General features: G+C 41.4%; 1 protein-coding gene across 8 annotated transcripts in view; it reads left to right on the top strand.

Moving 5' to 3' along the window:
* Positions 1 to 26,158, top strand: part of QTGAL (queuosine-tRNA galactosyltransferase) — a 349,188-nt gene that overhangs the window by 102,411 nt on the left and 220,619 nt on the right. For 7 of the 8 annotated variants that reach the window (XM_075178189.1, XM_075178186.1, XM_075178188.1 and 4 more), the window contains exons 3-5: positions 3,738 to 3,854; positions 4,705 to 4,804; positions 22,631 to 22,695. In XM_075178189.1, coding sequence (XP_075034290.1) covers positions 3,738 to 3,854; positions 4,705 to 4,804; positions 22,631 to 22,695 — 282 coding nt within the window. Of the gene's footprint in view, positions 1 to 3,737; positions 3,855 to 4,704; positions 4,805 to 22,630; positions 22,696 to 23,737; positions 23,863 to 26,158 lie in introns of those variants that run through there. The other variant, XM_075178192.1, reaches the window with a different exon arrangement.

Genomic DNA, 26,158 nt, shown 5'->3' with positions numbered 1-26,158 from the left:
TGGCGTGTGAGGAAAAAATGAACAGATTCCTGCTAAAACATTGGCGCGATGTCTCGCCGTGGACGTTCTGGAGACACTTTGCCGGCAAATTAATATATATTCTGGGACTGGTCACTTTAGCGCTATCTGCTCATATTTATGTATAGCATTTCTACTAGTATAATCACATTGCTTGTGCCCCATAGCAGGGGCGGGCCACCCTTTTCTGGATGCTGGGATGCTGCAAATTGAACAACTTTCTCACATATAATTTATATTATACCCCTAAAACGACCCTAAGTGGCGCCTGACCCCAATCTTTAAATGCTACAACGCTTTACTCTCCTGGGGCTAAACGGGTGTCCAACAAGTCCAAGTACGAAAGGGGCTTAGTTAAAAACTTAAGGTCCCAGAATATATATATTCATTTTATATTATTGCAAGGGGGGGAATTCAATTGGCCATGTTACTCGTGAAAGTAACGTGGCCCGCGCACTATTGCTGATGGTCTGGTGATTTTAATGCTGATTTCTGCTCATGGCTCTCAGAGCTGCTAGCAAAAATCAGCATTGAAATTACCGTGCTAACATTAATAATCCGCATTATTACTGTAGTAATGGTAATAATGTGCGGGCCGCATTACTTTCACGAGTAATGCGGCCAATTGAATTCCACCTCATGAGTCCAGATTCCTACAAATACAGTTTCATACGTCCCCCTGTGAATTACAGGAAATGAGCGCCTCTCTGATGATGTGCAGTTTTTTGTTCTTAAATCTTCATTCTTTTCCTACTTTGCTTTGAATCCTCGATTTTCGTTTTTTTCCACTTGGAGCTGACTTTTCACAGGGTTTTTCTTGCAATCACTAAAAGCTTGTAAAGATAAACAGACATCAGGGCTGCGATCCCAGTGCATTAATGTCTTTATTAACAAATTAATTAAAAGTGGATATTATGGCACTTGCAATAACAAACATTCATTAAAACATGTAAAACAAACTTAAATGACAACAGGTGTTGCAACTCTTCCTAACCGGCTTCAGATTGTTAAAACTTTTTAAACAATCCAAATAATGTACATGTCCCCCAGTTCTTTGGTGCTCGGCCTTTTTAAGATGTTTCAAAATCAGTAAAATAAGTAGTTTGCAATATGTAGTTTGCCGCTAGACCCTACGCGTTTCGCCCGATAAACGGTCTTCGTCTGTGGACTATATTTCCACTGCCAGAAAATATTACTTGACTATTTTATATTCAGAAACTCCCCATAAACGGTGGAATAAGATGTTTTGAATCTCTGGAAAATATTTTACTCTTATAAAATATTCCGTGTTTTGTGTATTACAATCAAACACAACTGTTAGGGGGAGATGCGTCTCCGGTACAGTCCGCGGAGACTCGTCACGCCAATGTTAAGGTTGGAATTTCCGCTCATTTCTCGCGTTCCATGGAGAGGCGAGGGAAAATTAGCGGAGATTTAAACACTGTGCGTTATACAAGGTGCGTATTGAGGCGATATCTGGCGGCACCTCGCGGAATATTAAATCTGCATCATAGAATTTAATTGGTGTCCCACTAATAACAAGAGATGCTCTTTTTTCTGCCAGAAGAGAATTTTTTCCTTATCGTTGCCTTATAAAATACATTTAAATTCATTATTGCATATGACTGAGCAATCCAAGTTCTGTTGAAGGCTAGTCCAAATAAACATACCCTGTGAGCAAACAGGGGCGCAGTGACTCCAATTCAGTGACTCCATACTCATTATGGATGCCAAAATAACCCCACCTCACGAACATTTGGGACAGCTGCTATCCCAGTCTGAGGTGCGAGATATGCTCCATGTTATATATAAAACTGCACTTGCTGAAAGTTATCACATGTAGTAGCCGCTCTAGTACCCAAGCATATACTCCTATTCTTCATCTGACGTAGCTTTAAGGTCAACTTCTTATTTCTGCTACATCCTAAACATATATGGCCTGTTGACAGAGCTGTGTGATCCCCAGGGCAGTTTGTAGGGTGTATGTGAGGACCCAGTTTGTCAGGATATATTGCAGAGCACCTCTGTGGGATCCTAACATGAAGTGTTTCCTGTGCACCTATAGCCCAGTAGCCTCATATGAGTGCTGCGCCTCCAGTACATTTAGTTCTTCGTAGCGTTTTTAGTTTAATACTAGCGATTATTTTCCACCCCATAGAGGAAATATATTGATCAGTTTTCTGGAAAACATGACCTGGAATATTCATCGAGTCATACGGCAAAGCATATAAGAATTTGTGTTGAACAATTATTTTTAATGAAATTGACTGTCCCAGTCTAGTAGTGGTCGTCTATAACCCAATGAGTTGGAGATATTGGACAAATGAACCCTGAAACCCTCAGTCACCTGGACCAAAAAATAACTTATGGTCCATGTAGAGAGCGACGGTATCTTCTATATCTTCCATTGTAAGTCTCCGGATATCAGGATGTGCTCTTCTCAAACATGCCTGGGGTTGTATAGCCAGAGCAAACCGCGCTGGTGACAGAGCACCCTGGCTCGTTCCTCCCCCATGCCCAAATGGAGCCGAAACCTAGCTGTTGGTGCTTCCCCTGGAGTACAGAGGTTTCACCTTTTGAATATAATTAGGGTCCATACAGAAGCGTTGCCTGGCCTCACAGAGGTAAAGGCTAAGTACTTGGTGGCATCAAGAGACACTGCCACTTCCTTATTGTCCTCATCCTGTGACAGCTATATACCATTTCCCACTGTCTTTTCCTTTAGGAAAGGAAGCAATTAATGGGCATTTTTACTAGTGTTAAACTAATGCATGTCATGCTCCGGTGGGTGGCCTTATTGTGCTCACAGTCTTATAATAGGATCAGGGGTCCAGGTTGGAGAAAGTCATGTGTGTTGGGTAGAAGTTGTTTCAGAATGATAGTCTAAGAGTGAACATTCTTACAGCGTACAGCCTCTTATCATCCAGACGAGCTGTTTTGCAATAATCATGTAATGAATGTAAGGCTAGGTGCACATTACAGAGAATTTCTCCCAATGCGATATCGTTAATGAATTTACCAACGGCTGACAGTCCCGATCAGCATGCAGATTCATGTGTACACACGTTTTACACGATGTACCCTCAGATCTGTCCTCTTCATCTGTCATAACCATCTGCTGAAAAGATCCTGACTCTCTAAACTCTATGGAGATCAGCCTACACTACTGGTACTTGGCACAATATCGTTTATACAGAACTTTTTGTCCGTTTCTAAAATAAAAACAAACGATACGATGTGCTTTGGTACGATGAAACATGATCATTGGAGCGTGCACACTAATGCAATATCGGGCCTAAAGGTCGTGTGTGGCCCGGTAATCGGATGGCAACCTTAAGCGCCAGTAAAATACAATCTATTCGATATTACAGCGCAAATACTTCCTAGAAAGCGGAGTTGAACGCGGTGATCTGTGCAATGCTTTGAAGGAAGTTTTTGAAACAAGACTTCTGCAATGTGTGACATGATTAGAATGTTCTTTCATGATTCAGAGACCGGATTTTATTTCATTCTTGCCTCCGCTGCAGAGATAACATGGCAGCCTCCTATGAAGAAATACAATTGTGCCCAATAACCAAAGTTGCGTTGAACAATACAGTGATAGAAAATCCAGTTTTGAAGTAGCGTATGTTTCCCTCTAAAGTCGAATGTTAAATATTAAAATGACATAATATGGTACTTCAGACGACCTCTCACCTCTGCTGTATTTTGTTTTGCAGTCTGTGATCATCCCCACATACAATGCTGAGGCCTGGCTGGATGAATGTTTGAAATCTGTTTTCGAACAAGACTTTGAAGGCTCGCTGGAGGTGTCCATCTACAATGATGGCAGCACGGTAAGTATATTTTTATCTTGCAAGGCCTTCAGTCTTATCCAGGCCCAGTTTATGGTACATTCATCATCTCATCTAGCACTAAAACATTGCAGATCTATCTGTATCTGAGCTGAAACAGCCACTCAGGAAGTGGCCAATGTTCATGAGAGTGCAGTCCATCAATTCATTAATAAATGATGAAATCACAAAGGCCTCCGTGACAGCAATGGGTTCCTAGTGAATGGATAGGCTGCATTCTACGATGATTATGATAATACTGGTCCAGCCCACAGAATAACTATATACACTTTGTGTGTACTTTGGCTCACTGTATCGTTTAATGTTACATTTTGTGGTTCCACATAGAAATTAGAATGTTAATAATTAAATACATAATCCTTCCACAGTGTTTGGCCAAGTTGCGTTTGATTTTTTGCTAAACGCAACTTGGATAAGATGTTAAGAGCTAAAACAGAACATGTTCTTGTTGAGGGTGTTGTTAGCTTTTGTGTTCACGTACCACAACCAACGTCCCTGTGTAGTCATAATGTGGACTTGACTGAAACCGAACTGTGCGGAAAATCTTAATGTCCCGAATCTTGGAAAGAGATCCAGGCTTGCTGATTGCCTTCTATAGAGTCTTGGTCACTTTGACTGAGGCCATAATGGTGTTTGTGAAGTTTGCCAATCCAGTGTATTCAACCTGTGGCTCTCCATCTGTTGTGGAACTGCAAGTCCCAGCTTGTCTCGGACAGTAGCGAGAAGAGCCTTATGTATCATGTATACCTTTTAGAATATGTTTTTCCATTAAGCTGAAGACCCACAGGTTGCTAGCTGTGCTCTAAATGTGCCTCTGTTTCCCCCCGTGCAGGATGGGTCTGATCGCATTATACAACAATGGAGGTCAAATTTTGAAGAAAGAGGGATTCGGGTAATTGTGGGAAGTCACAAGTCTCCCCGGCCTCGTGGAGGTAGGAGATCTGACCTACCTTTGCAGTATATTTGTAGACCTCGTTGTTTAAGTGTATACATGCAGGACACTTGTTCTGCACTTTACTGGTGACCTCCTGGAGACACACTACTTGGCCAAAAGTTTGTGGACACCTGAACATCACATCCGTATGTGCTTGTTGAGTATCTCATTCCAAAACCATGGCCACTAATTTGGAGTTGGACCCCCCCCTGCTGCTCTGACAGCCTCTACTGCTCTGGGAAGGCTTTCCATTAGATTTTGGAACATTACTGCAGGGATTCGTATCCATTCAGCCACAAGGGCAATATTGAGATCTGGTGTTCGCAGCTGGCGTTTCTATTAATCCCAAGGGTGTTCAGTGGTGTTGAGGGCAGGGCTCTGTGCAGGACAGTCAAGTTCTTCCACACCAAACTCTGGAAACCATATTTTGACGGACTTCGCCTTGCGCACATGGGCCTTGTCATTCTGAGGCAGGAAAGGGCCTTCCCCAAAGTTGGAAGTACACAATTCCCTAGATCTGTCATTGCATGTTGTAAAATTAAGATTTCCCTGCACTGGAACAGTCAGATGGTGAAGTGTTATTAATCACTCCAGAGATCTCATATCCAGTGCTCCAGAGTCCAATGGCAATGAGGTTTACACCACTCCAGTCGAAGTTTGGCGCACAGGTTTTGTGCTGACGCTGCTTCCAGAGTCTGTTTGAAACTATGTAGTAATTGACAGAAGATTTTTATGCACTTTAGCACTTGGCGGCCCCGGTATATGGGCTTGTGTGGCCTACCGCTTGACAATAACAGCACTTGCAGTTGACCGGGGCAGCTCTCTCTAGTAAAGCAGAAATCTGATCAACTGACTTGTTGGAGGTCTGTGAGCTCTTCAGTATGACCCATCCTACTGCTAATGTTTGACCATGGAGATTGTATATTGGTTTTATACACCCGTTTGATGTGGCTGAAATGACCAAACACATGATACCGTACACATCCCCATTTCGTATATATCTGGAATGCACTACCGTGCCCAATTAGACAGTGTACCAGTCTTCAAGCCTTCGAACATGCCCTTAAAACTCATTCAAGTCTACCAGCCCCCCCCCCCCCTAACTTTCCCACCTCTGTATTCCCCATCTCTCCTCCTCCACCCAGTTTCACCCTCTTTGTCAGCCCCTCCCCTCTAGAATGTAAGCTCTCACGAGCGGGGTCCTCTCTTAGTGTTCTCCTTATGTAAATTTTGTGTGTCGTACTCATGTAAACTTGTTGTTTGTACTTATTTGTTTTGCCACTTTTTTGTACTTATGTCATTTTGTTTGTTCTCACCCCTATGTACATCGCTGTGGAAATAAAAGTTTATAGTAATAATTATAGGAGCATAGTAGTAGTAGATGTGACGATTACACACAGCAGCTGTTCTGTCCAACATGCCAAATGAAACAGAATATGGCTGAACATTCTTGTAAGCACGGCTCAGGCGCACAGGGACTCTGGTTCTCACACGGAGTTATATCACTTGTTTGCTAGGCAGCATCTTTAGCCATTTGGCCAGAGCGTAGCTGTATCTGGAACTCATAGGATGCAATACTGGCATGACAAGTAATCTATCCACAATGACTGCGCGGGTTATTGGGAAGCTGCTCCATGGAACGTCTCTAAATCTCTCTGCAATCTGTCTATTTGTGTAACTGAATAATTAGTTCCCAGCCCAGTGTGTGAGGACATACGCTTGTGTTACAACACACCTGGAATATCACTGGCTCTGAGGGAGGAAGCGTGTTGAGTGTGAATGATTGATATGAAGGTTTAAAGGGTCCTATCCCTAGGACGACTGCTGTTTGTAGGGTACTCTATATTCGGTTTAATAGTAAAGTATTTCCTCCCTGCTCCACTGAAGCTCCACCCACATCTTTAGATGGTGTTCTATTAGAATCTGATTGGTCAAGAACCCTAGATTGCAGTCAGTTGAGCTACTGTGACATCACTGGCCCTACCAGTTTGAATGAATCTACATTTCTGCTTATGAAACCTGTAAGTTACTGTCTACCTGTTTAGTTATGGCAGCACTTTGTTGCAGATATGACAACCTGCTGCAGGGGAGCGAAAGACCGCACGACGGACGTACATTTCCAAATATAAACACTTCAGTAATTTCATATATCGATGTTGAATAGTTGCTTTACTTGCTTTTTAAAGAATGTCCTAATATTGCAATTAATAATTTCATTGCTGTTAACGTATTAGACTTTAATAATACACTTTTGACCAGAGTCTCATAATATGTATGGAATAGTAAGCGTCTCAATACACAGTATTCTATGGTTTGAAACTTTATTGTAAATATAGATATAAGCTCCTTTGGGATTTCATAACCCAGTGACTGATTATTTCTCTTGCTCTATTCACTCAATGAGTCCGACTCAGGCTACCCTCACTACAGACAAAACAACTACCTATTTAATGATGATACAAATACCATTTTTGTTTGGTGGTACAATAAGAAGCTAGTACCACAGCCTCATCCATTGTATGGATATCTGACAGCATTTCCTAGATATATTGCTGTTCATACTAAATCATCTGTGCTTTTCAGCCATGCCCTTACATAATTAGAGATAACTGTTTATTTCCATTATCTTGGGATACAAGACAGAGCTACTTACTGGATGCGGCTGTTACCCATGCATGGAGCCCAGCAGAGCTATGTCATTATCGGGCAGCAGATAAAAATAATAATAAAATGATCCCAATGATATAAATACATGGCTGAAATGCACAGATGGATGACAGAAAGCTAAAGCAGCGTAATTTGTGCATGTGCAGACCATGGAAGTCCTCCGGCGATGGACACCCCCTTTAACTTGAAGTGATCATGTTATTGACAAAGTATATTCCGTCCCTCGCACAACTTTCGATGCTTTCCACATGCTGTTTGGGACCTGCCTGCGTGTGCAGTGTTTGCTTTGCATAAAAGCAGATCCCTGCATTCTTTTTCGGTAACTCAGACTACCAAATGGGGAATTATGTTTATTTGAAATACAAATATGTGTAAAGGAGTTGCTCTGTAAAATATGGTCACTCCCTCATTCCAGTGGTGTGGAATGTTTAATTTCAGATGGAACTCACATTTTGGGGGCCTGTAACCATAGCAACCAGTTTCCCTTCATCTGAGAGTTCCGCAATGAATGCAAATCCCTTGGCACAAACGCACAACCCGCTTTCCTTCCGCATAACCAATATTAAACGGAATATTTCACCCCTGCATGTCTGAAGCTTGGTGACCGCTGCAGAAATGTTATACTTATTTTAAATGACAGAATTGATCCTATCTCATTATTTAGAGCTTGTATGTCAAACACAGCTGCTGCACACACTCCAGCCAGGAGCTGCCAGATGTGGTAAAAAGGAAATTACTTTGTTGCGAACACAAATATTATTGCAAGGATGGTAACTTAGGAGCAAAATGATTATTTTTATTTAATTTTTTTGGAAAGCACATCAGATTTTGTTTTGATATTTTTGTTGTTTTGTTTTGATTTGTTTTGTTGATAGCATGAGTAATACTTATGGTTTCATACCCTTAAGGGAAACGGTTAAGGTTTTCAGTTATTCATGATGTGTATATTATTATTTTTTGTGTGTAAAAAAACCGCTTTGATGTCTTTATGTTCAAAACTGGATCACGTTTCATAATTCTATATTCAAAACATCTTTTTTGTTGCTGTTAGTAAATAAAATTACCTGATGACATTATTGGCAAGTTGGTAAAAGTTTAGCTGGTAGTTTTATCACTAGGTGAAGACATTCTTGACACAATAGAAAGATGTGGTGAGTCTTGAGTTTAACTAGCTGGAGATGACCCTTTAGAAGACTGAGCTGGTATGTTGGGTTAATCGCTAGCTTTAGACATCCTTGCATGTTGGGAGAAGTTGAGCCACTGAGTCTTGGGTTTTGCTAGCTGGAGACATCCTTTACACGTTAAAAGAAGGTGAGCTGGTATGTTGGGTTACATTAGCTGGAGACATCCATGACTCGACAGAAGAAGGTGAGCTGGTATGTTGGGTTTCACTGCTGGAGACATCCATGACTCGTTAGTAGAAGGTGAGCTGGTATGTTGGGTTTCACTAACTGGAGACATCCATGACACGTTCGTAGAAGGTGAGCTGGTATGTTGGGTTTCACTAACTGGAGACATCCATGACACGTTAGAAGAAGGTGAGCTGGTATGTTGGGTTTCACTGCTGGAGACATCCATGACACGTTAGTAGAAGGTGAGCTGGTATGTTGGGTTTCACTAACTGGAGACATCCATGACACGTTAGAAGAAGGTGAGCTGGTATGTTGGGTTTCACTGCTGGAGACATCCATGACACGTTAGAAGAAGGTGAGCTGGTATGTTGGGTTTCACTAACTGGAGACATCCATGACTCGTTAGTAGAAGGTGAGCTGGTATGTTGGGTTTCACTGCTGGAGACATCCATGACACATTAGAAGAAGGTAAGCTGGTATGTTGGGTTTTAGTAGCTGGAGACATTCATGACCATTTAGGAGGCTGAGCTGGTATGTTTGATCAATCTTTAGCTTTAGACATCCTTGGCATATTCAAAGAAGTTGAGCTGGTATGTTGGGTTTATCACTAGCTTTAGGAAAGTTGGGGAAGAAGGTGTGCCAGTGAGCCTTTGTTTCATCATAAACTGGAAACATACTTAGCAAATTCAAATGAAGCTGGCAATGTTGTTGGCAAGCCAGTGTATATTCAGCTGGTGTCTTGGGTTTTATCCCCATCTGAGACATCCTTGACAAGCTCAAAGATGTGAAGCTTGAGAGTGTTTGTACTGTCCCCATCTAGGGGCTTTCTGAGCACTTTGGAAGAAGTTGACCTTATGAATCTTGGATAGAGTTTTCTGGCCAAGCCATGGTTACATATTGCATGCTATGACTAACAAAGCAAATCAAAAATGATGCCAACATACTGTGCAGTGTTGTACAGAGAAGATATAATCGTTCACACACAAGCTTTGTCTGCCTCAGTGGATCTTACAGTATCTATCCCACACAAATGCACACTATTTCACTATTATGTTTGTCAGGTGATAATTAACTTTCCGGTAGGCTTTTGGCGCTGGGAGGAATTCGAAGCACCTGGAGGATACCCATGTGGGGTGAGCATACAAGGTCCACACTGATGGTGCCCTAGTCCGTGTGGGACCTAAAGCCCTAACGATGCACAGCAGCAGTGCTAATCACTGTGCTACCGTGGCATCCTAAACATGAAGGAAATGTAAATATTTTAGACTATATAACCATTTGTACATTTGCAAAAGCTTGAAATAAAAATGCTGCTATGTTTACTTTTACCATGCTACTCTGTTTTGTTGTAATATCTTCAAACACTTTTGATGGGGTCTATTTATCATAGGGAGAAGAGTCCTAGACACCCTTTTACACCAGAGATAGGGATTCTCCCAATTTACTAAGCACCGAAGCCGGCAAAAGATATTGCCAGTCGCGTTTAGCGATTGCTTCCCCATGCAAAACAACTTTTCCATTTAAAGTTTTTTTTTATTTTTTTTTATTTAATGTTCTCATTGAATCTGCTGCTGGAAACCTGAGACCAGTGCTGTTTGCATTTATGTCTGGGTCATAAATGCACAGAAGCGTCCCTGCTTGGCTGACAAAGGAAAATTTAGCGTGATAGAAGAGTTTCTATCGCCGCGAGATGTAGCGATGGAAAATATCTTCTATCTCCACTTTTTGTTAAATAGACCCCTAAATGTCTCTTGTATGCCGTGTAACAAAATTTTAATTTCTAAAAGTTTTACAATGGTTTTCTACAGACCTCTGGCTTCCATTTCTGTCTCCAATAGAATTGGTATCCACTGTCACGGTAAAAGGCAGACTTGTACAAAATAGAATCTTATGGCTATAGTAGACACCAAATATTCATCACGTGGTAGCAATCATTCTTAAAATAATTAAATTGTTTTGAGAGAGTCAAGCCGCCCTTGTTCTTTCATCTAAGGGTTCTCTGGAAGACAAAGCAACATAATTATATTGGTGACCCTGGGTCACTCTTGCAATTTCTTCATTACTTGCGAGACAACATACGATATGAACAAAAATTTTTGTTTAATAAGGATACACAATTCTCTAGAACTACAATTATTTTCTGGCTGGCCGATACTGCAAGGGACAGATAAAAAAAAATGTATATTTGGCTGCCTCGTAGAGATATTACACAGATGCCAAGGACTGTAAATCTGAACGCTGAAACCAGCCCAGATTACTTTATATCAGTTTCTTGGGAGATAATCTTCAGAAAATTGCCAGGAGAATGCAAAAAATAGCAATAATGGATCTAATTTTTCTCTAATTATAATATATGTGTGCGTGCACCTTACTTGGAAATATGTATAGGTCAGGCTGAGGGCATGGGGCGACTGCTGATATTTGTGTTAGTTATTTAGAATTTGGTTAAACAGAGCACAGATACTGATGATTTTTATTAGATTTGTCATTGTCAAATTATTCACATGTTTTTATTGACCTCAAAACGTGGTGCAATTTACTACAGCTTTTTTTTTTTTTTTAGGTGCCTGAATATAATTGGGGTCATTCCCAGATCGGTTTAGGTTATTGTATGCAGATTTATATTTGTGGCTTGATAGGGATTTCTTTTTTTGAGATACATCTTGTTAATCGAGAGTCAGTCACTTGCAAATAGCAAAGCTGTTTTGAGATTGAAACGTCGATCTAACGCATACTTGCCAACTCTCCCTGAATGTCAGGGAGACTCCCTGAAATAGGGGTGACCTCCCTCACTCCCTGAAGAGTCTGGCATTCTCTCTGATGCTGAACCAGTACAAGACGTGGTTGGATTCTTTGGCATGATGACAGAGTTCACAAATTGTGTCCTATGTCTATGTATTGATGCCTATGGAGGTGGCCATTTTCATGGAGACCAAGATTTAATCAAAGACTGACAGGTAAGACAACATGACTTCAGTAATGGAGACAGAAATGTAAAAGACACTTCAGTCTCTAGAGATTCATTAGCTGCTTTTCTTTAACACATAGTTAGTGCCTACTCTCCCGGAATGTCCGGGAGACTCCCGCATTTCTGGGAGACCTCCCGGGAGGTCTATTGCCCCCTGCAATAGATAAGTGATGGGGGCGGGGCTTAATTACACAAATATTGTCATCTTAGCCCCCCCCCCCCCCTGCTGTAATTTGCCGAAATGGTGACAATCGTTTAGGGGCGTGGTCAAAATGATGTGATTCATCAAGCCCCACCCCCACACACCCACCTCCCCTGGGATCTCCCTGAAACCAACGAGGAAAAGTTGGCAAGTATGAACTAAGGAGCAATAATGGAACAGTCACAGGGAATCTTCAGGGACATTTCTAAAATCTGGCGCACAGGAAAACTGCAGTGTTGTCCATAGCAACCAATCCTGTTCCTGCTATTATTTTTATAGTGCATATTTGTTTGCTATCGACAACACTGCAGTTTTCCTGTGCGCTAGGGTTCGTACATGTCCCTTTTTTTTTTTTTTCGGTCACATGAATGCTAAGGGGCAATAAACTAAAAATAGTGCATGTTCTACTTAGTGCATTGCGCTTTTGATTTTGGTAATGTATGAGCGAGAAGGAGCTCATGCCATTGGAAACAATGAGAAGTGGAGGTTTAAAGCATCGTCATAGGGCTTGGGAAAAATATCAGAGATCCCTTTAAGTAGTACAAGGCCACATACACAACATTCCGGGGAGAATGCGGGGCCTTACGTAGAAGGGGAGAAAAGACCCTTGCACTCCTCATAAGGAGAAATATACCTTTTTTGGTTTTGCCAGGTGCAAATTTTCGCTCCTCATTCCCAATCACCCACTGTGTTTTCAAAGCACTGTGTCCTTTTACCGAAAGCTACAATCCCCCATATATACGGCTCTGATGACTTGCTTTGGGCTGTCGTTTCAGTGACGAGGCCAGCGTAAGAGCAGCAGGATTCTTGCAAACACATCTATGTCATAACCAGGGCAATCATAGTAATGAAAAACCGGGAATCGTTCCAAAGCGTTTTGGAAAGGGAGGAAGATGACTAGAACGAAACCAGCCGCACATTGTTTAAGCTGCGGAAAGGATTTGGCCAAGTGCATAGGGCAACAAATTGTTATAATACTGATCACAATATAATTTGAATTTCTGCAGTTCTGAAATCTATCTACCATCACCCTTTGAATCCGCTTCCACACCCTTGTCAGTTTAGGTTCCCTTCCAATGTACTGCATCTTTCCGTCACTGACTCGGCTATCTTTATATAATTGTGACAATCCTTGCATTCAGAACACACCGTGACCATGTTCTCTTCATGTCATCTGATTTGTGGCTTCAGACCTTAAACTTTTTGAATCATGTGAAATGTCACAAGAGGGAAAAAATGTCTTATAGAAATATGGTTTACTGCAAAGCTGCTTAACCCTTATAAGATTGACCATAGCTGCTTCAGGGTCTGTGTTCCTTGAGGGATTCGTGCACAAAAAGCATTAGTGTTCTATACCGTGTTACACTCCCATAATCCCAACTTGTTTCCACGTGTTAGTTGGAGTGACTACGTACTGCTTTTTATTAATACATACTTGCTACCTTGCCCATATTACCAGCTGACGTGCTTTTGTAATCTTGCAGGTTGGCATTCCTATAGGCCAGGGGTAGGCAACCTGCGGCTCTCCAGGTGTTGTGAAACTACAAATCCCAGCATGCCTTGCCACCTATCTGCTGGTTATCTACTGGCAAAGCATGCTGGGACTTGTAGTTTCACAACACCTGGAGAGCCGCAGGTTGCCTACCCCTGCTATAGGCCGACACCTCTTTTATAGACTGATGTTTAAATTTTGTAACATGGGACGGACCTTGTCCATTATACATTAAGGTTGCCCTGTACTGTGATGTAAAGGCTAATTCATTTACAACTATAACAAATAAATAAGTTTAATTTGGCGAGCCTCCTGCTCCTGTGGGTACTGTTCAGGGTTGTCAAAGCCCCTCCCTTTCAACTTTTCATTTGCAAACCTGAACAAGACCTGCCTGGGCAGGAAAGACGACCTTCCTCCCAGACTGTTGGGCACATAGAAGGTCTGCCAAGCATCGTAATTGAAACTTTGTCATTTATTTCATGTCACCCAAACTTAAGTTTTCAGTTTTGGGTGGGGTTACACATTTTTTATTTGGTTATTGACCTTTCTTTATATAGAATTTACATATTTTTATTATTATTATTATCCTTTGTTTGTTTGACGCCACAAGGGTTCCGCAGCGCCGTACACTGTACAAAACAGTAGACTATACAGGGTAAGACATTACTGAACAATAAACAATAAATACCAAACTTCAGAGGCTCCAGGCAGGCTAATGCAGTAAGGACGGAGCAGAAGAACAGGTATGGATGGATACAGGAGGGAAGAGGGCCCTGCTCAAGTGAGCTTACATCCTAAGGGAGGGTAAACAAGACTCAGGCACAAAGGGAGTCAGTTGATGCATATGGGAGGGAGAAGGGGCTGGGAGGAGAGAGGGGAATATGGGTTAGGTGGAAGGATGGTAGGCTTTAAGGAAGAGGTGAGTTTTAAGTGCTCGTTTGAAGGAGCTTAGATTGGGAGAGAGACGGATGGAGCGAGGGAGGTTGTTCCAGTGAAGGGGGCTGCACGGGAGAAGTCCTGGATTCTGGAGTGGGAAGAGGTGACCAGGGTGGAGGAGAGGCGACGGTCATTGGCCGAGCGCAGGGAGCGGGCAGGAGTATGAATGAAGAGGAGGTTAGAGATATAGGGGGGAGTGGACTGGGAAAGAGCCTTGAACGTGGTGGTCAGGAGTTTGAAAAGGATTCTGTAGGGGATGGGGAGCCAGTGAAGGGCAAGGCAGAGGGGGGATGCGGAGGAGGAGCGGTGAGAGGAAGATGAGTCTTGCAGCTGCATTGAGAATAGAGCGGAGGGGGGCAAGGTGGCAGAGGGGGAGGCCAGAGAGGAGGAGGTTGCAATAATCGAGGCGGGAGATAATGAGTGCGTGGATGATGATTTTGGTGGCATCCTGAGAGAGGAAGGGCTGGATGCGGGCAACATTGCGAAGCTGGAAGCGACAGGCTTGGGCAAAGGATTGAATGTGGGGTGCAAAAGAGAGAGAGGAGTCGAAGGTAACGCCCAGGCAGCGAAGTTGGGTGACAGAAGAGATGGTGGTGCTGTTGACGGTGATAGAGAGGTCGTGGTGGGAGGGGAGCCTGGGGGGAGGAAAGACAATGTGATTTACAGAGAATATGAATATTGACATTAATATTTATGGTTTAGTTGATAGCAAAACAAACCTATATAAATATCATCTTTTTGAAGCCTTATATTATGCCTTTTTGCCTATTATTGACCTTCCCTTTCCCAATGGCAATATTACCCTACAGTCAGTGACCTATTTATAGCAGGAGATGAGGATAAAGGTAGGGTGGAAAGGCCTCTATAGATTTGGGGAGAAGGCAAAAGAATAGGTAGTTGTACTTAATTTCAGTGTTCTATAGTACATAGTAATACATGGTTTGCGCTAACCGCGTGGTTTTATATGGGTGCAGCATCCTTCCTGATTCTCTATAATTGAGTGCCTGTAGACTGCACTCTAGATGCTATAAAGATAGACAACCACGGGTAAGGATGTCAACCTGTGGCTCCCTTACTAGTATTGAGGTGGCCTCCTCTGGAGATTCAGGTAAGGTAAACCCGTTGCCGTATTGCAAGTGCAATACTTATATCAGCCATGGTGCTGATGCGTTTCGCCTGTAAACAAGACTTTTTTTAAAGTGATTCCATCTCTATATGAGACTATTTGAAAAAGTCTGGTAAAGAGACAAAATGCGTCAGCGTACCTTAGGCGAGGAGTAGAATTATTCCACCTGCACTCTGGCAACGGGTTTATCTTACCTGGTTCTCCTAAGGAGTAGCGCAGACTCGCTAGAAAGATTCCCTTCGTTTCTACACTATTGGTGTTAAAAATATCACTTATCTGGGAAACTGCTTTGTACAAGTGTCCACCCAATTAAATTACTGTGAGTAACATTTATTTGCCAAGTGTAGATCGTTTGGAGGTCTGACAGTGCTAGTTCTGATTACCTTGGATCTGATGTTGGCATCACAAGATATTACAGCAGTTTTTCTGGATAATGTTCTATATTGAGACAAATCATTTCTTTGAACAATCTGTGGAATAAGGTTTTCAAACTGCCTTTATTGACGTTGTGCTAACAGACGTATATATCGCTTTAAACATTAAGGTGAGACCGCGTGAACTCACCATTAATAACCATTATATGTTGTGTTTTCAATAAATGTTTTTTTAATAATTCCGGTACCCTCTTATTGTGTTTTTGCCATATCTTTTGTTTAAATGCTCAGCGCAGGGTATCTGTCACTTAATTGTCCCAAATTGTTATGTCCACAATGAATCTTCCTCAAGTAACAAAACCATGGGGGTCCTGTTCCTGGAGCCATGGTTTATGAAAAATACGCCTTCATCATAGGAGGTGCTGGCATGGGCATTTTTTTTGTGCCCCTAGACGAATGGCCCCCCCATAGTTGTGCTATTTTATAGGAGTGGGGTTTATTAAAGAATAAAACATTTTGGAGGTGGTCTTTAAATATTTGGCTGGTGTTCAGCCCTATTTACCTTCTGTTACATGTTATTGTATATTCCTTGTTTGGATCATGATGCTCCCACACTCCAAAAACATGCTGGTAGGTTAATTGGCTGCTAACAAATTGACCCTAGTCTGTGTGTGATGATGATGCCAATGTAGACTGTTGTGTAATATGTTGATGCTTTATAAATAAAGAACGATAGTAGAAATAATTGGTGACTTACTGTTGTAGAGCACAATGTAAATTGAAAAGCCAGTGGAACTATGGAAGCAAAAGCCAAAGAGATTAGCAATTTGTATATTCATTCACGTGTTTAAACATAAATGCAATTTTGATGAACGGTTTACCTAAATCTATATCTAATTTTAAATAAATTTGCTCATTAATTGTGTGCCCTACATTTTCTGGAAACCTAATTACCAACAAGCTTGTACCTTGCGAAACGCAACCGGTGGGTTACTGTGCTGTGTAACTCCTCTAGCTGGGCATTTGGAATGTTGTTGAAGATTTTCAATAGTTTGCGAGATTTTTCACATTGCGGCCTAAGCACCATTACAATCCAATCATTCAATCTCATTGTTTATCAGAATTGTAAAGAATTTGTGTGTGTGAGTTGATGACATCTGTCCGGTATAATTAGATGTAGATCAACAAAGCATATAAAAATCGAATCGGTTTAGGGGAAAACAACTTCATCCGCAAGGACCACTTTGAATGTGAATGATGAGTGTGTATTTTAATTACATATGTACGTCAAATGTCTTTGTCTGTTGGCTTTGTGTGTGACGCGTTTCGGTTCTATAAGAGACTTTTTCAAAGCAGTTTAAATATGGGATTTAAATATGGAAACTATTAAAATGAATGCCTTCGTCACCAGCCATAGATTATCCTCTGCGGATATTGCAGCCACATAATCATTATGTACGTAGATTAAACCTTTTTTTGGGCTAACAATCTTTTTCCCATTGTATTGTGCATTGTCTCAGTTCTATCTACTTTTGTTTGTTTAAACTATTCCCCTTTTCCTCTGAAGCGATCCCCTCTACTTTAATGTTCGGAAGAATGCACATATTTATTAAAACTTTCCTTTTATCTTCCGCAATAAGTAGCTGAATATCCTTACAAAACCGTATTTATTTTATTTTGTGACAGAAGGAAAACGGGGGTGGATAAATGCAGGATGGAACCGGTCCATGGGAAAATAGGTTTTGTGTGAGCATTTCCCCCCTCACGGATAATCGTGAACCATCAAACTGCATTATCTCTCGGTGATCCGCCGTGAAATAAAGACTCATGGCATCCTGTTTCCCATCACCGATCGGGGAACGCACTTGCCCTCAGGTGGATTTTTCTGGCCACCAGTCTAAAAATAACCTCCTATTTGTTGAAATCTCAGGGACCCTACCCCAGAAGTAATAGAATCCAGATGCGATGTTGTCATCAATCCTGGCCTTTCTCAGAGATGGAGGTTTGCTGCCAAGTCCTAAAATATAGAATGAAAAAAAATAAATATACAATGGATTAATTAGTCCTTTTCAGGAACATATGAGAAGTAATTACAGTGAAATATTCTTGTGGCTTGTGTTGCGCCCCATTTAACCCTTGAATATTCCAACTGTGCAACCAAACTAATACATGCTGTGTTGTTGTTCAGATATTGGCTGTTACAAGTTGCGTTTGCTGTTTAATAGATTCCGTATTAAAATTGATTTGTATATTAAGATTACAAAAGCGATTTAAAGTGTAGGCCCAGAGAAGAGCGCAGAGTCTACGCAGTACAAGACAAGAAGTGCTGTAAAGTTGTCCATACATGCAAAGAGGAGCAAATATTGAGATTTGCAACAAGCGTGCAAAAAGAAAGGTGGTACCGAGCAGTACTTGTATAAGAACAAATACGAAGAAGTTCTGAAATTGTGATAGAAGAACCAGCACTGTGCATTTGATCACGCATACCAAGTTAGATCAGAATCAGAATTTTGCACACCATACAAAGCAAGGAAAGAACGGCAGCGCAGTTGGTCCTACGTGCCAAACGAGATCGAAGACCGAGAATCGCAGCATTCTTACAGGATAAGAGCCGCACCGTGCGATTAGAGACTAAGGGCTAGATTTACTAAGCTGCGGGTTTGCGAAAGTGGGGATGTTGCCTATGGCAACCAATCAGATTCTATCTGTCATTTTGTAGAAGGTACTAAATAAATGAAAGCTAGAATCTGATTGGTTGCTATAGGCAACATCCCCACTTTTTCAAACCCGCAGCTTAGTAAATCTAGCCCTAAGAATTGCAGGGGGCACAAGTAGCAGTGCTCAGTTGGTCATCGTAAACCAGCAGAAATCTCAAAAACTGAAACTATCCCTGGAATTTAGGGCTAGGTGGCAAACATCCAAATGTATATTAGCGAATGAGCATTTGTATCCTGAGATAGGAGAGCGACCCCAGCATATGCAAGCTCCCTGTCAACACAGGACGTTTAACTCGCTCCGATTCCCTGAACCATACACTCATCCGGATGTATTTCACCGTCGTATGTTTCAGTCTTGTTTTTCTTTCTCAGTTGTGTCTTCTGACGTCCACTTTAACATTTACTGTCAGGAAAAAGGAGCTAGTTAAAATGTTTTGTTTTTGTTTTTTTATTATCTGCTTTGGTTGCCATGGATTGGAATACAGTCCAAACACTTCTTTTCATCACTGTATAGTTTCCGAACAAATAAGGCCTAATAATCACACACAAAGGGCGGAGATGTGGTACCCACTCGTGAGAGATGAGTGTAGCTGGAACTGATAACTCTGCCTGGGAACGGTATCCCGGTTCACTTGTTGCAGCGTTATTTCATTAGAACCTAACTATTAGCCTGGATAGTTTATATTATAGTTTCTATCTTGGGTAAATATTGACAAGTAATATGCCAGATAACTTGTTCCACCCAGCTGCCCTTTCCTATCTCTTGTAATAACCTTAGATCCTGCTCACTGTTTTTCCCACACATTTATTAACTAGTCTGGTGCTTCAATAACTGCAGCTGATTGATTGTAATATGAATCTGCCACTATCCCTGCTGTTTTTTCATAATGTGCAAATATAAATATATATATATATATATATATATATATATATATATATATATATATATTACAGTACACTTGACTTATCTCATTTGTACACAGTCAGTCTCTTCATTGGTTGCCTGTTTTTCAAAGAATCCAGAATAAAGTTCTTCTACAAATATACAAGGCCATTAGCAAAATTGCACAACATACATTTCCTCACTTGTCTCAAATTATCTTCCAACTCAACACCTCCGTTCTGCACAAGATCTGCGTCTCTCTTCCACTCATCACATCCTCCCATTCTCAGTTACTGGACTTTTTTTCGGGCTGCACCTACTTTGTGGAATTCACTCCCTCGCATCACAAGACTCCTCTAGTCTTCAAACCTTCAGGGGTTCTCTGAAAACCCACCTCTTCGGACAAGCTTATAATTGGAGATGCTCAGGCTCGGTTTCTCGAGAACCGAACACACCAAATCTTAGGGGATCAGAGTACCGAGCCGGCTCTCGGTACTCGCAGCCGGTACTACTTCTGTCACGTGCCCTCGGAATTGAAAACGAGGCAAAACGTCATTGTGACGTCGTCGGATCTCGCGAGTTTTTAATACCTTTTAAAGATCCAACATCACGGAGGGTGGGAGGGAGAGCGGACCCTCGTATATCTTTTCTGCCACTGCTGTGTGCCAATGTGTCCTAGATGTGCTAGGAACTGCCGTGTGTTTGAGTCATTGCTCTGTCGCTTACCATCCAGCCAGGTCGCTGCAGTATTTGTCGGAAAGTGTATGAAAATAATATTGTGACCTGTGAGGTGGTCTAAATTGACTGCAAATTACTTGAAATTAGTGTTATTGAGGTTAATAATAATGTAGGAACAAAAAAAGATAAAAATTTATGTGATTTTAACATTTTAGGATTTTTTCTAAAAAATACAAAACAAAAAAATGAAGCTAATCCAGATCCAAAACCAAAACCAGTTCACGAGGGTCAGTGAGCATCTCTACTTATAATATTCCTCTACCACCCTCTTAATCTCCCTAGGTTACCCTATTACCACCCTCTACACAGCGAACACAAGACAACAACCCTCTGACCAACCTGTGACTGATCACACAGCCCACTGAATACTTTGTAACCTTTGCATTGTAGCTGGAAAAATATTCAATATAATGTAGCACTTACCTTTGTGTATCAAACCGTTGTCCCATAGATTGTAAGCTTGCGAGCAGGGCCCTTCTTACCTCTGTCTGTATGTACTACCCAGTATTGCTTTATTACTGTTTGTTCCCAATTGTAAAGCGCTACAGAATCTGCTGGCGCTATATAAATAAATGATGATGATAGCCAACAGCGGTGCTGTAATAATCGCTGATATTCTTAAGCTGGGTACACACCTATGCAATTTTACTTGAGATTTCTGTAACAATTTTACAAGCGACTGAAAGTCCAGATGAGTGTACAGATTTGTGTGTGCACACCTACATGATTTACCTTCAGATCTATTATGTTCATCTCTCATAACCATCGGCTGAAAGACCGTGACTCTGTACACTCTACAGAGATCTGTTTATACTGCCAGTTGTGAGTACGTACACTCTTTCACATTTGCCTGACACGGTTGATCCTGATTTTTAGGAAGTTTATGAAACCAAATCAAACGATACGATGTGCTTTGGTACGAACATGATCGTGGGAGCGAACACTCCCTCTTGCAATATCTGACCAAACAGTTGTTTATTGTGTGATCTGCACAATAATTGCATGAAATTACTGTAGTGTGTACCCAACTTAATAATAAGGTGGACAACCTATGACTGCTTGGCTATTGTAGAACTAACAGTCTCAGCATGCCCGGTAAGGCATTGCATGTTGAGACTTGGAATATACAGAAATATAATTTGATGTCCAATAAGAAGCATTTGGCCATAGTCTGCCTATTTTTACTCCTAAAGACCCATTTAATCTATAGCTTTTTATCTCCAGCATGTTTGAATTCCCCTGCAGTGTTTACCTCTATCACCTGTTAGAAGGCTATTCCACCTATCCATTAACCTTTCAATAAAGTCATTCTTCCCCCAAACCCACACCTCTCTCTGCTCCAAGCTGTTCATATTGAAGTTCATTAATTACTTTTATAGCACCAATTATATTACACAGCAATTTAGTCACTCACGTAAGTCCCTGCCCCATAGGCGCTTACAATCTAAATTCCCCTAACACATATCTAATTCCAATTACCTTGCCTGTATGTCTTTTGGAGTGTGGGAGGAAACCAGAGCAACCGGAGGAAACCCACGTTGAGCTAAGGCCTTGGTTGGAATTGAACCCATGCCCCCAGAACTGTCAGGTAGCAATGTTAACCATTGTGCCACACTGCTTTCCTTTTAGCCACTGTAAACTGGAGAAGAAAATTTAAAGCGCAGCACAGTGGCTTAGTGGCTAGCACTTCTGCCTCACAGCACTGGTGTCATGAGTTCGATTTCTGACCATGGTCTTATCTGTGTGGAGTTTGTATGTTCTCCTGGTGCTCCAGTTTCCTTCCACATTCCAAAAACATACTGGTTCGTTAATTGGCTGCTATCAAATTGCCCTTTGTCTCTCTCGGTCTGTATGTCTGTGTCTGTGTATATGTTACGGAATTTAGACTGTAAGCTCCAATGGGGCAGGGACTGATGTGAGTGAGTTCTCTGTACAGCGCTGCGGAATTATTGGCAATATATAAATAGGTGATGATGATCCTGTGCTTTTAGATTGTAAGCTCTCCGTAGCAGAACTCTCTTTCCTTCTGTCATCTTGTCTGTTCAAGACGTGTGTTAATGTATTTGCTTTTTGTATGTTCTTTATTCGACTTTGTTTTTCCAGTATTTATATTTTGCTTGTTCTTCAGTTAATTTTTATGCGTAATTCCCCACTGTAATGATGATAATACTACAACCGCTATCATTCTCTTCACATTGCTGATGAATGAGTTATATGCTTGTAATTGTAATGACACCTGAATGTGACTGGATTGTTGGGAGATAATGGACTAATGTGATAGGACGATTGTTGATCTTCTTCGGCATCTATTCTGACGTCTGTTTCTGATTAGACATCAACGTTTTATTTATTTTCTTATCTCATTTTAGTTGGCTACGCGAAGAACCAAGCCATCAGGCAGAGCTCGGGAGGTTACTTGTGTTTTTTGGATTCGGTGAGTACATTTACGCCCCCCTGTTTGTAAATCAATACATGTGAGTTAAAAAGGGGTTTCACCTTCGTATTGGTTTATTTCAGTAGTTTGGGAACACCCTCATGTAACTTTTACTAAATAAATGACTTTTTTTCTGCAACCTGATTCTGTTCTTTTTCTTTGTTCTTCTATCATCGGGCAGAGTTGTTTATCCCTGTTACCCGGGATACGTCACAATGCTGCTCTCTGGATACCGTTGTATTCCACGCAGCACGGCTGTGTCGTCTCCCATGGCAACAGAAGTAATCAGCTCTGCCCAATGATAGAAATACGTGGCTATAGAGCACAGAATCAAGGCAGAAAGAAATAAGTAAAAGTTAGTGGAGGGTACAACATCATCATCATCATCATTTATATAGCGCCAACATATTCCGTAGCGCTTTACAATTGGGTAGTCAACTGAAGGTGGGAAACCTGTTTAATGAAACAGTCAAATGAATTAGTTGTTTCAGGAGTTTGGACAAAATAAGGGATGTTTCTGAAAAGTGGTGTAAATGGAAAAGGTGCTGTTGCTGGTAGAGACGCACTGTTAAATATTAATATAGTAATCGCCACCTTGTACTGTTAGACCTAAAGTTTTGTGTGAAGTTCTTAAAGGCTGATTCAATTGTTTATGTAGTATAATAGTTTCTGGACTGTTAATTTAATGAGCTTATATTTTTTATGAAAAACAGTAATAACCACAGGGAATTAAAACAAGAAGCACACCTGCTTAGCACTATGTGTTAGAGAGAGACTTTATATATGATATAACAGGCACAGAAGTGACTGAGAAAATGCATGTTTTCCATCCATTGAATGTCCACCAAGCATAACGAAGTGTAAGTAAGGACCATTATAAATGTCCTTCGACAGTCTGATGTTTGGGTGCTGTGTTATCCCCCGTCCCCTTTACCCCGTGGGAAATCCCTCAGTTAAAGGACATAGTTTCAGAGGGAAGTTGTCAAATTCCTCAGCATCTCTCTAGAAGTGACAATTTAATCCCACACGGCAGCCCGCGAGGCTGTGTACACACAGCTCTCCTGTATGTCCACAGCTTCCAGTGTTCAACAGAAGCCTTTTCTCTGTGCCCGGGGCTTGACGAGGGTCAAGTGCGGAATCGGGACCAGCCCTGGTGAGGGGGCAACTGTAAGTGTGGGAGTATCCATCAACCTGAAGGACCGGACAGATAGTGTGTGTGTGTGTTAGTGTGTGTGTGTGTGTTATTTCTGCTGCTCAGTCTGTGCGAATGATTTATCCTCTGATTACCATCTATCAGTCTGACAGGCACAGGCTTCTACTATTTGTGTTCCTGCTAAGTGAGCCATTCATTCCTATTCCCAGCCTTTCCTGTTGGATCGGTCCTATGAACTCCGGCAGATGCTGAGCTAGTGTTCAGACTTATAATATACTAAGAACTGGTCACTGAAGTATGAGGTACAACCCACAAAATGGCTGCCTGCACGATGTACAGGTGACTGGTGCGCTTTAAATAGCATCGAAATCTTGTCAGGTGTAATGTGGGGGAAAGAGAGTTGTGTACCAGTATAGTACTGCTTTTCAGATTTTATTTTTTTCTGCCCTCATTTAATCAATTCCACCCTTTGACTTGGCATATGTGAAAAATTCAGCCAGATATTACTCGACGTAGTCTTACAGTAATATCATAATCATAGTTTATTTGATATAACTCCACTAATTCTGCAGCGCTGGAGTGTGGGAGGAAACCGGAGCACCCAGAGGAAACCCACTCAAACATGTGGAGAACATACAAACTCCTCACAGATAAGGCCATGGTTGGGAATCGAACTCGTGACCTCTGAGATGTGAGGCAGCAGTGCTAACCACTAAGCCACCGTGCAGCCATATCCTTGGTATAACAGCCTTTGCAGGGCCGGATTTACCACTAGGCAACCTAGGCAATTGCCTAGGGCCCAGCGGTCCCCAGAGGGCCCTTCCAGGGCCGGCGATGAGACCACCCTTTAAAAATGGGCCACTACTTATGGGACAGTGCTATATGCTTGCCCCCCCGGGCTAAAGTCTGCCAGCCAGCCCCTGAATAGGAGTATATGCTATGCTAAAAAACTATAGTGCTATGGATTTTTTCAGGGAGGGGGCCCCAAACCAGTATCTTGCCTAGGGCCCCATGATGTCTAAATCCGGCTCTGAGCCTTTGCCATAACATATTTGTTAAAGCTTGCAAAATGTTTGTAGTAATTCACAGCCTAAATTCTGCTGCTATAACCCAACAGAAACAAACCTTACTCAATGTCATTGTTATGCCACAATATGTTTTAGTGAGGTCAGATCTCCCATCTGCTATGTCTGTCCCTGTGAAATGTCATCTTTTATCTTTTTTTAAAAAATTTAAGTAGCCTTTGTATTTATTATTTAATATCCGTTATTTATATAGCGCCTACATATTAAGTAGCGCTTTACAGAGAATATTTAATCTTTCACACCTGTCCCTGCCCCAGTAGAGATTTCTCTATATATTCTCTTCCACACAGACACACACAAAAATGATATGTATTATGTAATATATTATAACTATTATGGGGAGAGCTTGTTATAGAATGCTGCTGTTGTCTGTTCATATTGGTCTGTGTGTGTATATTAGGGAATTTAGACTGTAAGCTCCAATGGGGCAGGGACTGATGTGAGCAAGTTCTCTGTACAGCGCTGCGGAATCAGTGGTGCTTTATAAATAGCTGCCGATGTTGTATCGTGTATTGTTCTATTTGCTGAGTTGACAACTGCCCGTAAATCTCACTAGCAGTTCTTGTTGCTTGCAATGTACTTATTGTTCAAAATTTAGTAATTGCAGTTACACTTATGTTTTGCAAAACCCTGTTTTTTTGTTTTTTTTTACATCGTTCTGCACCAGATTTCTGTCAGAAAAGGAAAGAGGGGATGGCATTGACTGCTGGAGAGAACATCTCACAACCAATCATATGTCATCCTCCTTGGCATTGATCACTTCTGTCATAGCAGGGCTCAGCGTTTACAGTGAGGTGTACATGACCAAGTAAATCCATGATATATACAGATATAAGTCAAAGCCTTTGTGTTAATGAAGTAAATAAAATAAATGGAGTAATTCTAGTCCGACATGCTGGCTTATCCTGACTTCTTTTTTAGAGAAAGCAGACTTTATTAACAGAGTGTTGCTTGGCAATCTTACGTCATTCTGGGACAGTGAAGACAAAGCTTGTGTAGATGGCTACTTTTCTATTTAACTGAAATGTCCAGTACAGACTGCAATTTTGAATTCAGGACACCTGTATGTTATAGCATGCAATTTGTGATGTGCATTGCTTTATTGTTTGAGCTTTTTGACCGAAGTCTGAACCATTGTAAACACTGTCTAACAGTTCGGTGTGGCTTTCGGTTTTTGCAGTGGAAGGAGAAATACTTAACTAAACTTTGCATTTTAACAGAAATG

Source organism: Mixophyes fleayi, chromosome 6 (assembly GCF_038048845.1).
Source record: "Mixophyes fleayi isolate aMixFle1 chromosome 6, aMixFle1.hap1, whole genome shotgun sequence".
NCBI lineage: Eukaryota > Metazoa > Chordata > Amphibia > Anura > Limnodynastidae > Mixophyes > Mixophyes fleayi.
Note: the sequence above shows the minus strand (reverse complement) of the source record. Positions and strands in the feature narration are given on the sequence as shown.